The sequence below is a fragment of the Anolis carolinensis genome, chromosome 4, assembly GCF_035594765.1.
Source record: "Anolis carolinensis isolate JA03-04 chromosome 4, rAnoCar3.1.pri, whole genome shotgun sequence".
NCBI classification, from domain to species: Eukaryota; Metazoa; Chordata; class Lepidosauria; order Squamata; family Dactyloidae; genus Anolis; species Anolis carolinensis.
The window spans coordinates 83,665,073-83,687,805 of record NC_085844.1 but is presented as its reverse complement, the minus strand read 5'-3'; the positions used below and the strand labels follow the sequence as shown (position 1 = coordinate 83,687,805).

Sequence of the window (22,733 nt, the reverse complement as noted above, 5' to 3'; positions counted from 1 at the left end):
TCGGCCCAGCCATAGGATCTCCGTCTTTGCTGGATTCACCCTCAACCTACTGGAACGCAACCATCCAATATATCCAAATATCCAAACTGGTTTAGTGAAATTATATCCAAACTGGTTTAGTGAAATTCTGCTTAACAGACATGGCAACACTGAAAAATCACATTAATGCTCCATCCATCAGTCTAATCAAATTATACACCCTTCTCTGCACGTTTCCTCAGTTAAAGGGTCCACAAATATTTTAACCTATTTCTCTAGTTATCTTACATCTAATGTCTTAGGTACTTAAACACAATTGCTCAAAAAATAATTTTGTCCTTTTACTCATAAACACACACTGAAAGGTAAGGAAAATGTATGCATTTATCATTCTTTAAATGTCAGCGTGAATACAGGGGGTTGCTGCACCTCTGGGGACTTAGGATAATGTTTATGTTACATGTGCCACAAGAGTTGCAAATGGGATTTAGACAAATATAGGTTTGTGGTATTTTAGCTGCCTGCTTTGTTTCAACTGTATTGTATAATTACACTCAGAAAGGATAAACTTGGAGAACTTAAGCTGAAAATAACTCTTCTCCAGTCCTTCCGAAGAGCAGCTGCCGAGTAAAGAAAAGGGGGCACACACAACATTAGATGCCTGCAGTCTGTATTTATGGACAGATGCACTCTGGTTCTCTGTTCAAACCAATCTATGTGAATTGAGATCAGCCACTTCACACTTCTGTGTTCACAGAAACTGCTACCCTTCCAAATACTTGTATGACAGAGAAGTGGGATTTGTTTACTTTTAAAAAGCATTTTACTTAGTTTGATTATTAAAAAACTAAGTGTGATTTAGCAATTAAGGCACTTGAACTTGGGAGAACGAGTTTCCAGTTTCCCTTGAGCCATGAAACTCATTGGATAGCCTTGAATTAGCCACTCTCTCAGCCTGACCTACTTCACAAAATTGCTGTAAAAATATATAGTGAGAAGAAAGAGAGCCATGTATGTCATCTTGAGTTCATAAGAGGAAAGGCAGGATACTATTGCAACAAATAATAAAATAAAATTAGGAATCTCCTGGAGCAGTTTACCTAAGATGAATAAAGGAGATAGTAGTTCCTGACAACAGGCTTACAATCCATAGGACACAACTTTAAAATGGAAGAACACATATGATACGGATAAGATGTAAGCATAGATAGCAGTGATAAAAGCAGAGGTGAAAATCATGCAACCCACAGTCTGTGTAAGGCACATGTGTAGTTTATTGACACTTTTCCCTTCCCACTTTCCAAATTGTCCAAATCTTGTGTGTGTATATACAGACACACACAGAGTAACTGACACATAACTATAGGTTTCTGCAGTTTCTGCCTTTTAAGACAATTTGTTTGTGGTGGCCAGGTATACCACAGTTTATCATCCCTGGTTGCTGTTTTTATGTTTCCTTTCAGGGTTGTTTGGGAGTTTCAAAATGATGAACCCAATTTCAAAGTATAGTGGTTTCAAATTGGGTCCATCTTTCTAAAACAACCTATATTACATACATTGACTTGTTGCCACATTTGTTCAGTTGTTGCAGTAGGCTTCTGAAACTAGTTGAAAATATTTCCCAAAATCTGGAAGACTCCAAAACTCAAAACCTTTTGCTACCCCAATTCTGCCTTTGAGGAAAGGGGGCTAGTTGCATATCCATTTTTGCTGACTTTTTTTCAAGCACGTTTTCCTCCTGTGGTGCCTGCTTTTTAATGGAGATTTGTGCAAACCCTACAGAACCAGGAGTCCTCTCTGCCTCCCTTTCCCACTTCAAATTGCAAGCTATGGTGGATTGACAGCTCCTTTAAAAATCAATGGAAGCTGGATGTGTAACTAGCTCCCCTTTCCCCCATCCCTTATTCACTATGTATATGCAAAGACAAATATTCCAAAACCCCAAAGGTCTAAAATAAAAATAAAAACCCCTCTGGTCCCAAGCATTTTGGATAAGGGAAACTCAGGGTGCTTCCAGACAGAATGAAAGCACGGCTTTAAAGGGAGGGCAAAAAAACCCGGGAATTGAGAGCAGGTCCCCACAAAGACCTGTGCATCCCAAGATTTCTTCCCCCACCATACTCACAGGTCTCCTCTGTCTCAGAACAAGATGGAGGGCGGACGGGGAACATCCACTGGAAGTTTTCAGCGTTCTGTGCTGAATCGTGCATGTGCACATGCAAATATCTTAATATAAATATAAATAGAGATTTCCCTTGTTAAAAAGGGGGAACTTTTTATCCTATTTTTTTGGCCATTGCAGTGAATCAGTGCACATTTAGCACTAACGTCATGTATCCACCCCACTTTTTAACAAGGGAAATCCTGAGTTTTAGGTACTGTGTAGATGGGCCCTCAATCTATCTTTTAAACATTATTGCATTCATTCCAAATGAAACTTTTCATCCAGGAGGTGGCAGTACCAGCTTGTCTTAGCTGCTTACAGACAGCAGACAGTTATGCACAGTTACCTCATGAAAACCTGTAATGTTTCCCAATGCATCTCTCCATTAAAAGGGAAAAAAAGAAAAGAAAACCAGTATGTTACACTACTCTTAGTAAAATTCTAGAATGGTGAAACACTATCGAAAAGTATTCACAATAGACTCACTTAAAAAGGATATGACTGTGTGAAGGAAAACCCAAAGCCACAGAGCAGATATTGGATTACTTTGAGGAAGTGGAGTGGGATATTTTTAGCAGCAAACTAGTTCAGCATTGTGACAAATAAATTGGTAGCTGTTTCTGGGCACATGTTGCTAGTTAGTTTCAGAGAATCCAAGTACATTCTATACAGTATTTTTCTATACTTCTGATTAAACAAGGAGCCCATGTATTACTTTATGATAAGAAACTATACATCAATAGGATACTTCATGGTTTCCCTGGTTATTTTCTGTTTTCTCAGTCCTGTTACTCATATAGGAATATCTGTGTGAACACAGAAGAAAGCTTTCTTGGTGGCTGGTCCCAGGCTCTAGAATGTCCTTACTAGGCAGAGTAGAGTAGTTTTTCTTATGTCAGCAAATGAAAAAAAAAAATCTTTTTCAACAAGATGCAGAACTCTATTTATAAAGAAACAACTGTTAATAATATTCTATACTATTTTTATTTTTACCTTTTAAATGGAAATATTTTAAATTATTTTAAATTCATAGTTGGTATTTCAGTATTAACATTTTCTATCATTTAATCTATATACAAAATGTGTTTTATCTGTATTTTTTGTAAATCACCTTAAGCTCCAACAATGGCTATGATGATGGTAACAGTAATAATTCAAAATGATTCAATTCAAACAATTAGAACTGTTCAAAATAATCTTCCACTAATTCTGAAAAACTATAATTCAATAACAATAACAACAATAATAACAATGCAGTGTCCTCCACTTTCAGGGGTTAGAACATGCACATTTTAAAAACTGCTATATTTGTACTTGATAGAACACCTCCAGGCCAACTCTATGGTCAACTTCATCAGAAGTGAACCACAGAGCCACTCTGGAAGACCTAGATATTCATAGAAAGAACATGCTAATTCCCTGCCTTCCAGTAGCCTGTTACAGCCAGTGTTTGGTATGTCCCGATAAATATGTCACAAGAAAGTCCAACTAAAAACACATCACAAAGCAGAATTAATTGGAAACCAGAATTTAAAAGCACTTTATGCAACATCCTTGCTAGCGCTACATATAATGCAAAGAGCATAGCTGTGGAAAGGAAAATAACGTATACAAAGCTATGGCATTTCTTGATCACTAAAACTATTGTTTGGAATCCAGTAAAACAGTGGAGCTTCGCCAGCCATTTGTCCCTGATGTCAGTATGAAAGGTATCTCAGAAGTTTATATATATTTCAAAGGTCTTTTTCTTTTTTAAAAAATGTGAAAAGAAGAAATTGTATCATGACAATGTGAATAAACAAGTCAAAACCTATATACTCATGTACAAGTCAACCTCATAAGTCTAGGGCAGGCTTGGATTATGGATTTTGATATGACATGTGGATAATCAATGATCATTCCAAGGAGAGGAGAAAGCACCAATGCCAACTCAAGAGGCCAGCCACCACAGGCCGATTCGGCCAGGCCCGTAGTCAGGGGGGTAATGGTTAAGGGTTCAACATCCTCCCCCCCCCCAAATGTGTCAGGTTATAAAAAAAACTGGTTTAACCAGTTAAAATTCATGAGTAAACCAGTTTTTTTTTTAACCTGACACATTTTGGGAGGGGGTTTGAACCCTTAACCTCCCCCCTGCCCCATCTACAGGACTGGAAGCGGCTACTGTTTTCTTACCCAGGCAGTCAACCAAGTGAGATATGGTGCTATGGCTAAGAGAATAGAAGGGGTAGTGTTCCTTTTAGGTCTTCCCAGGATGGAATAGCTGACAATAAATCAAGTTGACCCAGATTTTTGTGTGTTTGTTTTTTTACTAAAATTTCTAGACTTATACATAAGTAAATGGGGTATATCTTTGCTTCTTTTAAAAATCATGAATTACTCATTTTTGAAAGCAATTTAATATTTAATTAACTTGACACACTGGCGTTCAGGACAAACTGCCATTTTAAAAACAATAGCTTTCTTTCCAGGGTTTTTAGCCAGAACTCAATGCTTTGAGTTATTAAAAGCATTTAAATTATGTTTTTTCTTGACACTATTTCAGAATATATATCATGTACTGAAAACATATACTGGTGTACTCAAAACTACGCATGCATAGTTCCTAAAATCAGGAAGAACATCCTGAGCAACAGAAACTAAAATCATATTTACTTACTGTAATTTGCTGATAAGGATCTATACTGGACATTTTTGGTTCAGTAACTGAACTTGGATCACAAGATGAGAGATATTGCTTGCAGATGTAATATTTCTTTCACACTGGATAACTTCAATTGATATGTTCTTTTCAATGTCTGCATAAGAGAAAGAAAGAAGTTCAAACATCTTGTTTATATTTATCTTCCTATTCTTCAGTATATCTCCAGATGAAATATAATCATCCCCCTAACCCTGAAAAGCTTTCTTGTGGCAGATCAAAATTTCATTGGACTGAGACTGTAGAAGCCAAAATAAGATTGGAAAATAAGCAAGGGAAAAACAACCCACAATCAGCAAGGAGGAAACAGAATGGAGACTACTTGTTAAGTTTCCAACTATCAATGAAGCACAACTATAGCTTAACTATAAAGTAGCAACCTTGCTGGCCTTTCAGAATATAATCAGAAAACTGTTCCAAGATTGTCTAGAATGGGACACATTATGCCGACATGTTAGATGTGACTGACTGATGGGACACCCACTCATTGCTGTTTGTCCAACAATAGTAACAAATGCATGCAAATTCCTACACTACCTACTTCACTTTTTTTTGCGTCAGGAGCAACTGGAGTTGCTTCTGGAGTGAGAGAATTGGCCGTCTGCAAGGATGTTTTGATGTTTTACCATCCTTGCGGGAGGCTTCTCTCATGTCCCCGCATGGAGCTGGAGCTGAAAGAGGGAGCTCATCCATGCTCTCCCTGGGTGGGATTCGAACCTGGCAGCTTTCAGGTCAGCAACCCAACCTTCAAGTCACGAGGCTTTTATCCCCTAGGCCACCAGAGGCTCGCCTACTTCACTAAACAGTGCAGTATGTCAATTATTGGTTAAAAGGATAAAGAAGAAGAAGAAAGTAAACATAAAAGGTTGCCAGCCTGAACATATGAAGAAAAGGGAAGCTAAGGCAGCTATATTTGTTGGTCCATTATTTGCTTATTTACATACTAAATAGATATCTTAGGAATGTGGTGGATTACAGCTTTAATTTGAATGGGGTGATGAACTTTTTCTGAACTTCAAAGGGATTATCCATAAAGGTAATGAAGCTATTTTGGCCATGGGATTCAGTAATGGACAGCTCCATTAAATTTTGCACTGAAGTATTGGGCACATTCACCATCCCACTGCAATTGACGCCACCAGCCACCACTGACCTGTGGGTCCAACTGTATCAAAGGGGACATGTAGATGAAGAAAGTGAACCCTTTCCATTGGATCCACCTACCTTGGTACTCTCTCCACACTCACTTGTCCGACCAAAAAAAAATCCCCTATTCTGATTGCTTAAATATTTAGGAGAGCAATAGATAAATTCATCTCTTTCTTCCTAATTCATTTCTTTATATTTTCACTCAATTAGTCCAACAACACCTCATGCAAACACACACATGTAAATATCTTTTTTGATCTTGAAAAAAATTGCCCCTACTCCGTGTAATTAAAATTAAAGAAAAATTCTTAAGGAATCCAGGGGTTTATAGTTTGGCAAGGCATCAGCAGTTTGTAGTTCGGCAAGGCATAGAAAGCCTTATAAAACCTGAATGCCCATGACTCCATAGTCTTGAGCCACTGCAGATAAAGTGGTGTCGAAGTGCATTAATTCTACAGTGTAGATAAAGCTCTTAGTAGCCAGAAAAATCCTAAGCAAGCATCTTTTGCCTTATTTCTTTGTGGTTTTCTTTTTTAAAAGACACACAACCTTTAACTCACATAATAATAATCAGAGTGTACAGATCTATAAGGAAGAGACTGAGTGGAATTTCCTGACCAACCAGCTCAAGCCAAAATTTGAAATAAAATGCAGCTCTTAGCCTCTGATATTATGAATTATCCTCTGCATCATCACTAATGAAGAAATGGATTTATAAAGCTAGTGTGATGCATTTTGAGGTCTTTGATTGGCATAATAATGGTATCTTTACGATGTATATTTTGGATTTTGTTGTATGGCCTATTAAAAAAAACCTGATTTGTTGTACAACAACTTAACAACAGGGCACAGAAGAATATGGGTGCCAGTCATCCCTAATTTAGACTGTTCCTGATTCTTTTTTCTATCTCCCTCTTTGAATGAAGGAAGTAAGATAAACTAATTCAGTGTATCTTCATTTTCTAGGGAATAGAAACAGGAAATGCCCCCCCCCTTTTGGTTTCCTTTTATGGTTAGCCATGGTTCAACACCCCCCCCCCCCAAAAAACCTGGTTTACTCATGAATTTTAACTGGATTAACCAATTTATAAGTAAACCAGTTTTTTTTAACCTGACACATTTGGGGGGGGGGGGGATTGAACTTTTAACCCCCCTCTGGCTATGGCCCTGTACACAAGCTTTTTATTGCACTATTGCATCACTCTTCTGCATATAAACCCAGAAATGCACTATGTAGATTGAGTCCTGTCTATTTTCAATAGCTGCCTTTATCTTACAAGTCAGTATTTCTATGTATGACCTGGAGGCCAGAAAAGAAGTGTTGTAATCAGTGAATCTGAAGCATGCCAGATTAACAATGGACAACATGATCAAAATCCAATAGAGACTGTTGGGGAATGAGCCAAATCGAATTCTTCTCTTAAAAACATGGATCACGGAGGATAAAAAGGAGTACACAAAGAATCGACACAGATGTAAGTCAAAGAAAGTTTGAATACATTTTATGCAGAAGTACAGCTCATACAATATACAAGTTGAGTATATCCTATCCAAAACCTTTGGAGCGTATTCATACCTGAAGGATGGGAAAAGATTCACTCAGAGAAACAGAAAGATCTGTGAAATGACATGAATTCATATTTTCTGCCATTTCACATATCCTCACATCTCTCTCTAGGGACCTCATCAGATCGGCCGCTGGAATCGCCACACATTGTGGTGAATCCATGGGTGCCCAGTGGGGGGCGTGGAGAACATGTCACCCCATGCCGCACATTGGCCAGCTTCCACCTTACCTCATTCCACAGGGGAAGCACCCACCGCCCAGACCCTGTCTGCAATTGAACGTGGGAAGCCTCCTGTATTGCTGCCAATTCCTCGATAGTTTTATGATGGAGCCCTTCCAGAAGTAGTTTTACATCGTGGGATGGGATGGTGAATGCCGCCAAAAACAAGCCGGTCTGATGAGGTCATAGAACCCATGTGTCAAACTCAAGGCTTGTGGTCTGAATATTATTTTATATGTTCCTCCTGGACTACAATTCCTATATTCCTCATCATTAGACATCATTAATAGAGCCAATGGGAGTCATGATACAGTAACATCTGGAAGGCTGCAGTTTGTTTTGTTCAGAACAGTGGGTTTAAATCTGGATACAAGGTTTGTGGATATGATTTCAGACTTTAAAATGCTTTTTAACCTTTCCCCAACCTCAGATCCACAAGAGCGATTGGCTTGCAATTCCTATTACCCCCAGTCCACAAGGCAGATAATTAAAAGTGATGAGAGCTGTTGTTTAGTAATACAGTAGAGTCTCACTTATCCAACATAAACGGGCCGGCAGAACGTTGGATAAGCGAATATGTTGGATAATAAGGAGGGATTAAGGAAAAGCCTATTAAACATCAAATTAGGTTATGATTTTACAAATTAAGCACCAAAACATCATGTTATACAACAAATTTGACAGAAAAAGTAGTTCAATACGCAGTAATGCTATGTAGTAATTACTGTATTTACTAATTTAGCACCAAAATATCACAATGTATTGAAAACATTGACTACAAAAATGCAATGGATAATCCAGAATGTTGGATAAGCGAGTGTTGGATAAGTGAGACTCTACTGTATTTGGGAACCCAAATTGAGTAAAAGCTCAAGAGCACTGACCACTATGTAAAATAATATAGTTGGTTCTCTGTTTCTATGGATTCTCTGTCCATAGATTCACTGGCCCTTTAAAGGCAATCATAAGGCTCATATAGCCCTCGATGAAAATGAATGTGACACCCCTGCTTACAATGGACAAACAAGCAGAAGTGCCCCTGATGCCGCATGGTACTTTAGACCTCACATCAGGTGTGGAATGGTAGTGGAGGAGGAGCAACATCAACAGCCACCATGGTTGTGCACAGCTAGGTTGCAAACTAAGCCATTCCATCTTCTTCCCTCTCTTTTTCTCCTTGAAAGTGGGGAGTGGGGGTGGGGCTGAAGAATGCCCCCTAGTGGTTGGGATTTACCAACACTTCCACTCATGTTCTAAACTATTTTATATACAGGTACCTGTACTATACTGCAAAATACAAAAAAAACACAATATCCAAAATACAGAGTACGTCTGGTTCCAAACATTTTAGATAAGAGATACTCAAACTGTGTAGCCCTCTCAACTTCCCTTTATGTGTTATAATGATGGTTTTTATAATTACACAGTTATAATGAATTCAAGGGGGCCCCTGGTGGCACACTGTGTTAAAACACTGAGCTGCTGAACTTGCAGACCAAAAAGTGCCAGGTTCAAATCCTGGGAGCGGAATTAGCGCCCGCTCTTAGTCCCAGCTCCTGCCAACCTAGCAGTTCAAAAACATGCAAATGTGAGTAGATCAATAGGTATCGCTCCGGCAAGAAGGCAACGGTGCTCCATGAAGTCATGCCGGCCACATGACCTTGGAGGTGTCTACGGACAACGCCGGCTCTTCGGCTTAGAAATGGAGATGAGCACCAACCCCCAGAGTCAGTCACGACTGGACTTAATGTCAGGGGAAACCTTTACCTTTTTTACCTTTAATGAATTAAATATAATAATAATAATAATAATAATAATAATAATAATAATAATAATAATAATAATGTATTTGTATGCTGCTTTTTCTTAAGAGAGATTCAAACAATAAACAATGTTAAAAACAATGCAATGTATAATATAAAACCCAAAGACTGTAAACTTTAAAGTACATTTAAACTGAACGCTATTTAAAAATAGTTTAAACCATTAAAATGTTTTTAGAATAAATAAAAGACCCCACCACAACCCCTGACTAAGAATTTTAAAAAATCTTCCTTAAAAGCCTGCCTGAAAGGAAATGTTTGATCTTGCTGCCAGAAGTATAGCAATTAAAGGGCCATATTGGTTTCCCTAGGTATGGAGTTCGAGAGTAGAGGGGCAGCCACTGAGAAGGTCCTCTCTTGTGTCACCACCAATATTGTTTGTAATGGTGGTGGAACTAAGAGAAAGACCTTTTTGGAAGATTTCAGAACCCAGTTGATTCCTACAAAATGATAGTCTACCAAGTAGTCTTGATTTGAGCTTTATGTGACTTTTAAGCTTATTACCAGCACTTTGAATTGTGGCCAGAAATAAACTGGCAGCTAAAGGAGCTGTTGCAACCAGGGGAAGGTGAGGATAGTTGTACACTCACTGTAGCCAGCCCCAGTTAACAGCCTGATTGCAGCTATTTGAATCAGCTGAAGTTTCTGAACAGTCTTTAAAGGCAATCCCACATAGAGCACATTACAGTAATCCAAACAAAATGAAACTAAGGACCTCATCACATTGAGATCCTAAAGCTGTGTGACAGTGGGGGCATCCATGGGGCAGTAAGGCAAATCTGGTGGGCTCTGCACCCTGCAATTTGGCTTCCCGTCCATGCTGTTCCCAGCTTTCTTAATCAGAACATGGGCAGTCACCCATGTTCTGATTTCTTCCTCCCAGCATGCTTTCCACATGGAGCTGGCACAGAGCCCCACTGGAAGTAGTCCTATGTCATGTGATGAGCTCCAGCAGGCTCTGTACCGGCTCCGTGTAAAAAGCATCCTACAACGGGGCAAAGCCTCATGTGATGAGGTGGTTAAAGCATGCATCAACATGACCAGATCCAGTGGCTCAAGTGATGCACAAGTTTTAAATGTGCAAAGGCACTCCTGATCACTACAAAAAGTACAAGAGTGCCTACAAACTATGGGCCTGTGTCTTCAGGGAGAGTGTTACCCCAGCTAACACAGGGTAGATTAACGTTACGGATCAAACCAGATGGCAATTATGCAGACATAAGTTAAAAGATTTTATTCATATGATCATCCCCAATTAGCTCTAGCCGAGAGCATGCTAGATCCACAGGTCTAAAGTTCAAATCTCCCAGGATCAACTAAACCACTGCTTCTTAAATTGTGGGTCCTGACCCCAAATGGGCTTCTCTTAGTTCAATGTTGGAGTCTTGAAAAATTTGGCATCAGCAAAAAAAAATTATAACGTCACCTAGTGGCTGTTTTGCACATCGATATGAATCTGTTGTGCAAAGTTTACAGCAGACTCTGCAAAAGGATGCTTCAGCTGCACCTCATAAAAAGTGAAATTCAGTCTGTTTAGCAAATCTTGAAAATGCTGATTTGTTATCAATAAATGTTTGATTTTTATGCCTATATACTCAAGGTGACATAAACATTATCAGGCCAAAAGAGCCCACAAGTGGAAAATGTTAAGAACCAGACCATCTTGGGTGATTTTTTTTCTCCTCTTCACACCTTTCTTTTTTTCCTGTGAATCAGGAACTGGAGTTATTACCCAATAAGGTTGCTATGAGAACTAAACAAATGGTAGAAATCTCAGCAGATCAACCATGTTACGTGAGAAGTAGTTAGCCATAAATGAATACTTTTCTTCTTACTGTGTAGTTTGACCAAAGAGAATAGAAGAAAGGTTTTTTCAGACGTCATGCTGCACTCAGATCTTCCAGAGATTATGACTCAACACTGCTATTACTTGGAACCTTATTATGAGTTTGTGTACGATATGACAACTTTCCTTTGAATTCATAAAGAAAAGCAAGTCTGTGTTACTTCCATTGAATAACACTAAATATAAAGGGTGGGGGGAGTTTAATATGAAGAGAAATTTCCCTTTTGGGAACAGGCAATTTATTGTAAGTATGTCTAGCATTTCTTCAACCATGAGTTGAAGCCATAAAAATATGGACACAGATTTAGCTATGCTAAAGGCATTGATTGTGGTATTGCTCTTTATGTTAGTACAGGTAGCCATGTTGAAAACATGAGACTTAGTCTCCTTCTCTGACTCCATCTCAAAAAAGTCATTTCATATAAGATTGGTATTTTCCTTTAAGGGATGACTGCTGGTACCAGATGGCTTCAACATATTTCCTCCTTTACTATACCCACCATAGACATTGCATACCCAAGGTTATACTCAAAGCTATATTAAATGATTGCTAATGGTAGGAAACATAACACTAGTCCAATAGATATGTATTACGTATTACCAGATGCAGTGTTTTTGGTGCTGATTGGGTGGTTGGACAGAGTGGAAAGTGGTCAGAGGTTATTCTTTTGTAAGCATACAAGTACAATGCATTTCTCTACTGGTTGGAAGAGGGGATGTTGTGAATTAAACAGGTAGTGACCAATCTGCACAAACAGCAGAATGGTTAAAAACTTTGGAGTGGCACTGCAGTAGAATCAACACTGGTCATCATTGCTCTTCCATGCTACAGTGATTTCCAGGCTGCAGCAGACTATAGTCTGGCCCAAATATATTCAAAATATAGAGTTCACCATTATCCAGTTTTAGGTATCCTCGGGGATTCTTGGAACATATCCCCTGCAAACATGAGGGATGTACTGTAGCTGATAAATGGAGCCCAGTCATTTTTATGTTTTGAAAAGTAGTAATGATGGACACAGCAATGTATAATATTTTCTCTGTTTTGATTGCCACATATTTATAGATCCAAGATTCCATCACTGATACCTTCAGGCAGAGCTAGCAAGTGCCCCTGTACAAAATTCTGGAGATTCACTACCAGACAATATAAACCCACTAAGAGTAAGAAATAGTATACAGTAATATCTTATGTTCATTCAAAGGTTGAGTAGCAACCAATCAGAACAATCAGAACTGTTATTAACAATAGTTTCTGCTCCTCTGACACCAGCTTTGTACAAATTGTGATCAAATACATCATATGCTACCAACTGGAGGTTCAAGAAACAGCATTTTTGCCAACAGTATTGGGAATGCAAAAAAGAAGTATCAGATATTGGTTGGTGTGACACAGATAGTTTTTGGTGGCCGTGGGTTGTCCAGTTATGGGTAAAGCCTCTTTTAATTTTTGTTTAAAGCCTTCAATGATCCTTGTCACAATTCTCCACTGGGAATGTAACCTGATGGCTGAATCATAAAGTAACAACCGAGTGACTAAGTGCAGGCACTGATAACCATTTGAGAGGCTGATAATAAATGCACATTTCTCACATTCTGCTGCAGAAAGTATTGCATAATTGAGTACTCCAAGAGGGTATTAAGTGTTCATTTCTGATAAATAAGAGGTTGGTCACTATGAAATAGAGCTCCAGATTAGATACAGCATTGATTGGGTTTTGTCTTAGGTTCCTAAGCTATCTGTGCCTTATCTTGAGAACAAGCGGTGTCACATGGTAACAAGATAAATAAGAGAATAACAATCATCTGCATTTAATAATTGTGTAGAATGGTAATTTTTGAAGGTGCTGCTTTTTAAATGTCCACAAGAAAACTTCCCTCACCAAAATTCTCCTTTACTTATCATCATCATCATCATCATCATCATCATCATCATCATCATGTTTAGTTACACTCTGCTTTTTCTCTCGACAAGGAGATTCAAAGCGACTTACATTAAAAGCATTTCAATACAATTTAAAATTTACAAATATATAAACATTAAAACAGAATTAAATATCAATGGTATTAAAAGATTCATAGTTAAAATCCATAAAACCATATTCAAAGCTAAAAAACACACAAAGGTACAAGGCCTTCTGTTCACACTGCAGAGGTTGGTTACAGGAATATCTAGATCAGTGGTAAGCATCTTTGGCAGGTATTTTTTTACCCTTGGACCCTTCGGGAGCTTCACAAGTCCAAGACATAAAACAAACCTGAATTCACCAGAAGTGTACAGAACAAACAGCTTCCAAAGTAGACAGGACTTTCATAAAAGTAAGAAAATTTGCTATTCAAGGACAAAATTATTATTTGAGCTTGCCTAAGACACATCAGAAACAATTCTTTGAAACCCATCATATCTAATAATAATAATAATAATAATAATAATAATAATAATAATAATAATAACCTGGCTATGGCTCACGAATGGGACCCTGAAGAAGGAGACAGAAGGCCTGATCCTTGCAGCCCAGGAGCAAGCTATCAGAACAAATGCAATCAAGGCCAAGGTTGAAAAATCAGCTGATGACCCAAAATGCAGACTGTGCAAGGAAGCTGATGAAACCATTGATCATATCCTCAGCTGCTTTAAGAAGATTACACAGACAGACTACAAACAGAGGCACAACTATGTGGCCCAAATGATTCATTGGAACTTATGCCTCAAGTACCACCTCCCAGCAGTAAAGAACTGGTGGGATCACAAACCTGCAAAGATAATGGAAAATGAACACACAAAGATACTGTGGGACTTCCGAATCCAGACTGACAAAGTTCTGGAACACAACACACCAGACCTCATAGTTGTGGAAAAGAAAAAAGTTTGGATCATTGATGTCGCCATACCAGGTGACAGTCGCATTGACGAAAAACAACAGGAAAAACTCAGCCGCTATCAGGACCTCAAGATTGAACTTCAAAGACTCTGGCAGAAACCAGTACAGGTGGTCCTGGTGGTGATCGGCACATTGGGTGCCGTGCCAAAAGATCTCAGCCGGCATTTGGAAACAATAGACATTGACAAAATTACGAAAGGCCACCCTACTGGGATCTGCGCACATCATCCGAAAATACATCACACAGTCCTAGACACTTGGGAAGTGTTTGACTTGTGATTTTGTGATACTAAATCCAGCATATCTATCTTGTTTGCTGTGTCATACAATGTCGTTGTGTCAATAATAATAATAATAATTTTATTTTTATACTCCACCTCCATCTCCCCGCAGGAACTCGGGGCGGCTAACATGGAGCCAAGCCCAATTTCCACAATAAACAAAATAAAATACATTCACAATAAAACAGACATCATTGACATTTAACATTACACATATTAAACCAACATTTTAACAACAATATAATGGTAAGTAACACTGCCAAATAAGAACAGTACAGCAGGTTAAAATAAAAGGCTGGGTAGTGGTGCAAAGAATGCATGATTAAAATCTGATGAGGAGGATAAAAGTGATGTAGTAAAGAGGAGAAATTCGAGGTGGGCTAAAAGAGGATAGTAATTACCAAGAAAGGGAAGAAAAAGCAATGCACCAGGCCCGGTAATATCAATGCTGAAGAAATTATTCTTATGATCAGTTGTTGAAAGCACACTGGAAGAGTCAGGTTTTCAGATCTTTCTTAAAAGCTGCCAGGGTGGGTGCCTGCCTGATTTCCCTCTCCCTCATCGAGCTTGTGATGGAGGTGTGAGCGAGAGGAGAGCATCCCCTGACGATCGAAGAGACCACACAGGTTCGTAGGGAGAAACGCGATCACGAAGGTAGGTGGGTCCCAGACCATTCAGGGCTTTGTAGGTGATAACCTGCAACTTGAATTGGGACCAGAAATGATCGGAAGCCAGTGGAGTTCCTTAAACAGGAACACTTTAATATATGTTTTAAGTACAAAGCATGTAAAAATATATTATTCTATAATTTAGCTTTGCCATCACCTCTCTGACCTAATAATAATGTGTCTCCTGCCCAGGCATTCAGACCAAGGAGTTGGACTCTATTACATTAAGCTGTCAATTTTTTGGAAATGAATCAGGTTCCCAAACCCATCTTTTCCACATACATGGGGGAAAAACTGAAGAAAACTATATTATCACTGTGGCTTTTAAAACTTATTTTCTAGGATGAACCCAATTTATCTCAATAATCACAGATTGTTTGAAAACACTCTGCTGAAAGTATATGATGTTCACACAATGGTGAAAAGGGGGCTTCTCCATCCTTTAACAGATCCATGTTGTAACCTCAAAGCTGAATCATCATTATACTGTTAGACAAAGGGTTCTTCTTAAGCCAGCAACTCAAAGATACATACAAGAAATCATATTCTGCTCATCTAACAGCCGTGATTTATTCAAAAGCCTAAGAAGGTGCTGGATATTTACTGCAATGAGTAACAATAGGCTTCTAGTTGCCTCTTTTTAACTCAGTGACTAACAGGCAGTAAATCATTCACTCTTTCTTTTCTTTTGATAAAGGGATATATTCAACGCAGGCTCATTGTTGATATCGAAATGCCCAGAAACCACAGATTTGGCCTACTATAGTGTACCATCAGCATTATAAAGTGTTTATTATTTATTCTAACAGCAAGAAATGTGGAGCCAAGGGGAAACGTATTCAAATCCTATTAAGGGCATAAGTCCCTCAGTAAATCCTGGGGACAACTGATGGTATTTTCAAACCATATGTAAAATCCTGTAAAGTTATACTTCTTTTGCTCACACACATTTGTATATATGTGCTTTCAAGATGCCTGTCAACATATGGTGTCCCCAGGAATTTCACAGAGTTCTCTTAGGAATGGAATACTCAAAGATGATTTTGCTAGTTCCTTTTTCTGAAATATAATCTACAGCACTGCTTCTTAAATTATGGATTTTGACCCAAAATGGGATCCCCTTAAGTTCAATGTTGGGGTCCCAAAAATCTGGCAACAGTAAAAGTTTTCTGAACATCGCCTAGTAGTTATTATAGAAATTTACATGAATCTGTTGTGCAGTGTTTACAGTGGACTCTGCAGAAGATACTTTGGCTGAATCAATCTGTTCAGCAAGCCTTGCAAATGCTGATTTGTTATCAAGAAAAGTTTGATTTTTATATCTATTTTATATACCTATATTGCTGGGGTGACATAAATATTTCCCAGACCAAAAGGAGTCAAGACTGGAAAAGTTTAAGAAGCCCTGATCTACAGCACGTGATTTTTTTTGGGGGGGGGGGGCAGTGTAGTTAAACTTATGACCTCAACAAACGGGGTGCTTTTCGGCTGTTTGACCTTCCCTTTTCAGGCAGAGCTCCATCATGAAAGGGAAGGTCAACTGGTGTATACCGCAATCGTGGCAACATAGGAAGCTTCCCATGTTACTATACAGATCAACGGGGGAAGCAGGGCAGCCGACACTTCCCCCCCCCCCACCATGGGATGGGGCAACGGGTGAGTTGGGCAATGCGGGGCATGGGGCAATGGGTTCCCCATGACCCCCGACGGGCACCACCAGATTTGCCATGATGCATGACGATTCCAGCAGCAAGTCTGATGAGGTTGTAATACAGATGTCTTTCTACAGTTTATGAATACATTACATCTCTTGGAGAACTTAATTCTGACTAACATCCGATATGAAAACAAATCTAGAAAACTGATATTTTTTGGTATTTATTAACTTCTAAACATGATGTACAAACAAACAAAAATATATATGAAAGTTTTTTCCCCATGATGTTGCTGTGTATAAAGGCTACTGGGCAGATTAAGATCTTAGTTTTTCTCAGCATACTTTCCTCAAGTTAATAACTGCCTAACTGGTTGACAAATAAGTCATTCAGGAGTCTTGCAAAGGCTACACAATTGTACTAAACCTGAATGAATCTATATCTTAAAACCTATGTCTGCTGGTAGACATTAGACATGAGCTAAAGAACAATTCTCAGTTAGTAAAAGTATTATTAGCTGTGATGAAGAAAAGAATGGGGCTAGTAATCAATGTAACGGTACAATTTATTGCAAATTATAACAATTTTGTGGTAACAATTGGCTCAGTTGCCCTAATGTCACACAGAGGAGGTCTGGAGCAAAGATTATCTCAACTGTCATACATTAATCCAATATCTGAGATGCCCAAAGCCCTCCTTCCTATATTCCATTTCATATTTGTTTTCTAGGCAAATATGTGTTATATATTTAGAGAGTTAAATGTCCAGCAAATCAATTTCTACAATAAAAAATATGTGGTAGGTAAAGCTGCAAATGGCAATGAATGACTGGCCTATGATACATGGTATATCCCCAAGTCACTTATACATTCTTTCAGCATACAAGGAGGTTCTGGTGAATTCCATTACCCTTTGTGACTTATTACTTCCTAGATAGAAAAAAGGAAGAAAGTTGCATGTTTAAAATCATGGAAGGGGAAAGTGGAGCAGACGGGGATGGAAAATGGAATTGTTTTGACAAATTGAGAAGGAATGGCATTAGAATCCTTTACAGACCGAAATACACTTCGTTTCTTTAAGAACATGAAATCAATTATATACCCAATATAATTCATGTAAATATCTATAATAACTACATACAATTTTCTTCAGCATAAAAAGTATCATACTGGGTATATTAAATAAACATCAGTCTATTCAGACAACAGATAAAGATGGAACTCCTACATTAAAATGATTTTTTTCTTACAAGGTCCTGATCCGACAGGAACATTTTTGGTATTGCCACTTAAGATGGGAGCAGGCAGAAACCAATAAAGAAAATGCTAAAGAAAATGTTAGGAAAATAGAGACAATTCACTCCCATAGTGTCAAGCAGATACAATGCAACCATTACCATAAAAAGAACTGAGAAGAGTATAGCAAAACTAGGATCTGCAATGATCAGATCATGTACATAGCCTTATTTAAAATTACACTTAATGGTCAGAGTAGATGGGGTCAGAGAACGAGGTGATGACAGAAAGATCAAGGAAGTGTTACAGTCTGTTTGGGTAAATAGAACTATTTCTAAAGTTGGGAGATATAGGGAGCTGGGCAAGCCACTCTGCAAGAATATTTCATGTCTGTGGTGGAATCCATCATCTTATCTTTACTTTATCACAGCAGAAATTCCAAGACTAGAAGCAAAAGGGAGAGAGGGATCAGGACTAAGCCTAGTTTCCTCCTATTGTGACCTGCAAGTCAGAGCAAATTCTTTCAAATCTGACATTTTGGAATGCGTGGCTTGTGAGCGACTATGTATTGAAAACAAGAAGATAAAAACAAAAGAATGGTTGAATAAACAAACTGCTTAGGCCGGATAGTCTATCTTCTTTTCCTGAATTTCCTTGTACAGATCAGCAGCATAACGTCTTGGAAGGGCAGGAACAAGTATTTGCAAAGGTTAAGAAACATATTTATATATTTACCATATTTATATCCTGCCCCTTTCACCCCAAGGGGACTCAGAGCGGCCTAAGAGAGAGGCAACAATTCAATGCCGTATAAAACAATCAACCAATTAAAAATAAACAGTTATATTAAAATCATGGAATTAAAATAATAAATAATAATAAACTTTATTTTTATATCCCGCCCCATCTCCCCGAAGGGACTCGGGGCGGCTCACAACAGGGACAAGCCCGAAACAACAACACAACATATTTGACAAAAACTTAAAACATTCCAACGATACACAAAATAAAATAATGGACAATACATTAAAATCCAAGCAGATAAAATCAGAGTTATTAAAAGCAAACCAGCAGGGACAGGTTTCATAAATTGCTGTATCATGGAAATGAGTAACAATGATTAAGTGCCATACGCTTTTAAAACAGAGAGAAGTATTCTAATGACAGCTCTATTGGGCCTATTCATTCAAACGTGCTCTGGAACAACCATGTTTTCAATTCCCGGAGGAAAATGGGCAGGGGATGTGCTAACCTGATCTTAAAACATCTTAGCAGTCCAAAATCATAATCCAGATCGTAATCCACATATTGGGTGACCTTATCAAGTAACACCTTCTCAGCCTCAGAAGACAAAGGCAACTTCATCTGAAAAAAAATCTTGAGATGAAAACCACAGGACAGATTTACTGAATGTCGTCCTAAATTGGGAATGGCTTGAAAGCACAGAAAAACAAAAAGTGTTATTTGTAAAATTATTCAGTCTGTACAAGAGATGCAAACTTTGCAGCAACTTTTGAATTGAAATTGTAGTTGCTGAAATGCTGGAGAGCTGGGACCATGCAGCATCAAAATCAAAGTTTGAAAGTTACTTTTAGACTAAAACTATTTGCTTCTTGTTTGGAAGTTATTGTCCAAAAAGCATTGTTTACAAGCTCTAAAAATTTTGAAACTATTATAGAGCGTTGTTTTTGGAGGCTTAATGACTGGTGGCTCCATTAACAGTAGTATCATTTTTTGCCAATGTGAAAAGTGTGTAGTACCTAACAGCAGACCTATTGCCATTTTTTTCTTGTCAGTATCCCTTTATGATGAACTGTAATAATCATTATTTGGAATTGCCATATTTTTTTTACCACAATGTCCAAGAATAAACCTGTACCTTGCAATAGAATTGCTCTCTGTGAGGAAAATGCCTGAGAAAAGCTTTGCTACCACTGCTGTTGATGGAAGCACTCAAAGTTTTAAGGGGGAAAAAGAAAAACAACCACTGCTTCCAGTGTTGCTAATGACAATCCCATCCTGCCCCAAAAAAGCATTTTTATAATGTCTAACCCTTGAGAAAATCACCATCTGAATGGGACAGCAAATGAGACAATGAATTTCATCCAACCTTGGACCAACTGAAGGTAATAAAGAAAACATGCAACCACTAGCAGCAACCTGGAGATGGTAGTGGGGCCAAACCAGTTTTACAGGTAATCAGAATAGATAGGGGTGTCAAGTAGAGGTCTAGACACAGTTTTTATCAGCCGAGCTTGAAATGCAAAAAATACTTAACTCAGCACAGCAAAGAGACAAGAGGAGCAAGTCCAATAAGTTCAGGAAAACGTGAATTTCTGCAGCCACTCCTAGATTCTGTGTTTGTCCTCATTCATAATACCTTGACCACATTCGAAAGTTATGTGGCTACACGTGTCCCAGTTTTCATCTGTAATGTTGGTGGGCATGGCAAACCCACTTTCACTCTATAAGCCTATTATGTCTGTAATTTTATACAGAAAAGTAACTGCTTTTAATATAACATAAAACCAATAACCTGGCAAAAGCACTGCTAAATGAAAATCATTTTCTTTGCATGGTGCTAAAAATATTTTCAACCAGAGAACATAGACATTAACATATACTACCAGATCAAAGTCAAAGGCAACATGATGTACTATACTGCGTATGTCATCTTCCTATTCGGTGGATATAGCATGATAAGCCCAAATTTGCTTTCTGTATAATCTGTGAATTGGAACATAATTAGCGTCAGAACCCAGGTCCAAATGAAATGTACCATTCAATGAAGCATTTTGGAATACACCAACTCCTTAAAAGGTACTTTGTCCTTTTCAAAGGAAGGGATCAACATATTTTGAACCCTCTCAGACTGATGCAGTCACAACTGAATACACTGTGGTTGACATCCTGTTGGTTCGTGCCAACTAGAGTAGAAACACCCACTCATTATTGAATGGTGAGTCAAAAATTGGGTAAATCCCAGTTATTCAACAGGTCAACTCTAATCAGGACTACCAACAGGCATTCTAGACATACGTATTCCGTGCAAAATTTCATGTGGTTGTTCGCCACAGAAATTAGCATTTTCTGTGCAAGAAATTGTATTTTCTGTGTCAAAAATAATATTTTAAGACAGAAACAATGATTTCTGGGCACAAAATGCTATTTTATATGCTGAAAACATTTTTATGCAAATTATTACATGTGAATTTTATGCAGAAAAAATCCAAATACAGGATTTTCTGAGCAGAAACAGGATTTTTTTGTGCTGTTTAAAAATATTTTTGTGGCCTTCTGCACAAATCAACGATATGTGAATCTTGTGCAAAGTATATTGAAAAGATTCTAATCAGCCTAGGATTCTTGCATCAGGGTTCTTCAACATTCACAAACATATTTTAAGCATTGTTGAGTATGTTCAAATATTCTTTACATCCCTGTTCAGTGAACAGAAATGTAGATCTCTCTAAGGCAGACAAAAGAATATGCTTTGTAAAAGATTAGATTATAAACCCTAGGGCAAATTAATAATTGTAGGCTGCTATGAGAGCCTTTGCAACTGAAGACTGAGAAATAACTATGAAATAAATATAAATAAAAAGGAAAACAATGTTCAAAGTGATCACACTTGCACCCTGGAAGAGACAGTTTTTTCTGAATGCACAGAATCTAGTGCAACAGAATAGCCATTCTACACAAGGGCAAGCCAACTATTGCCCCAAACCACCTCAACTATTAATATATTCCACCAAAATGTATTTTCTAGATGCAAACATTACACAAAATTACACAAAAAACCACATATCAAACCCACAAACAGAAATACCCCCTGTTCATTGGCCCCAGCCACATAAATGTATCAGTACTATACTCTTCTCCTAAGACACACAAATACAGCATGTGTTCCATTCACCTTTATCAGTCATACAACCACACAGACACAATCCTCTTTTCTACACCACAAGGAATTAAATAGACATTCAGCCTAAGAAAAGCATAAAAGAAAATGCCTTGGAGGGTACCACAGGAGGCAGACCCCTAATAGAATTACTATGAACTATGATCCATATTGCTTTAATTTTTGCCATCCTAAATTGTTTATTTATACCATGTTGTGGTATGATGGAAAATGGTCGGAATTACCAATTCAGAACCTCATCTCAGCAATAAATGCCAAACTCTATTCCTATTTATCACACCTGTATATTAATAATACAAAGAAATGTATTTTCCCTCCTTTAGTTCTCCATATGAAAGACATTGAACTCATTGTTATAAAAAGACCCAAGAAAGGAACACCTAAACCCGGGAATACAAAATACTGATACTGTACATGACCCTATATAAATGTTGTCCTTGAATATTGTTTTGACAAATAATGGGGGATTGGCATAAACACCCATCAGAAATCCTGGGAGGACACTGCCAGTCAATGTTGATAAGACAACTCTCAGACAAAACATTAGTCTGACTTGGTAAAGGCTGACTTGATAGAACATGCACTGAGTACTTGCGCATGAAACTTCCCTCACATCTTGGAATGCGTGTTTATTCATGTGGGAC

The 22,733-nt window shown here is 38.1% G+C and overlaps 1 protein-coding gene across 1 annotated transcript in view; it reads right to left on the bottom strand.

The window, feature by feature from the left end:
• The window catches only part of pla2g4a (phospholipase A2 group IVA), a 100,974-nt gene that overhangs the window by 63,687 nt on the left and 14,554 nt on the right, over nucleotides 1–22,733 (bottom strand). The window contains exon 2 of the mRNA XM_003223419.4: nucleotides 4,800–4,938. Within this exon, the coding sequence (XP_003223467.1) occupies nucleotides 4,800–4,832 (33 nt within the window). The 5' untranslated portion in view covers nucleotides 4,833–4,938. The remainder of the gene's footprint in view (nucleotides 1–4,799; nucleotides 4,939–22,733) is intronic.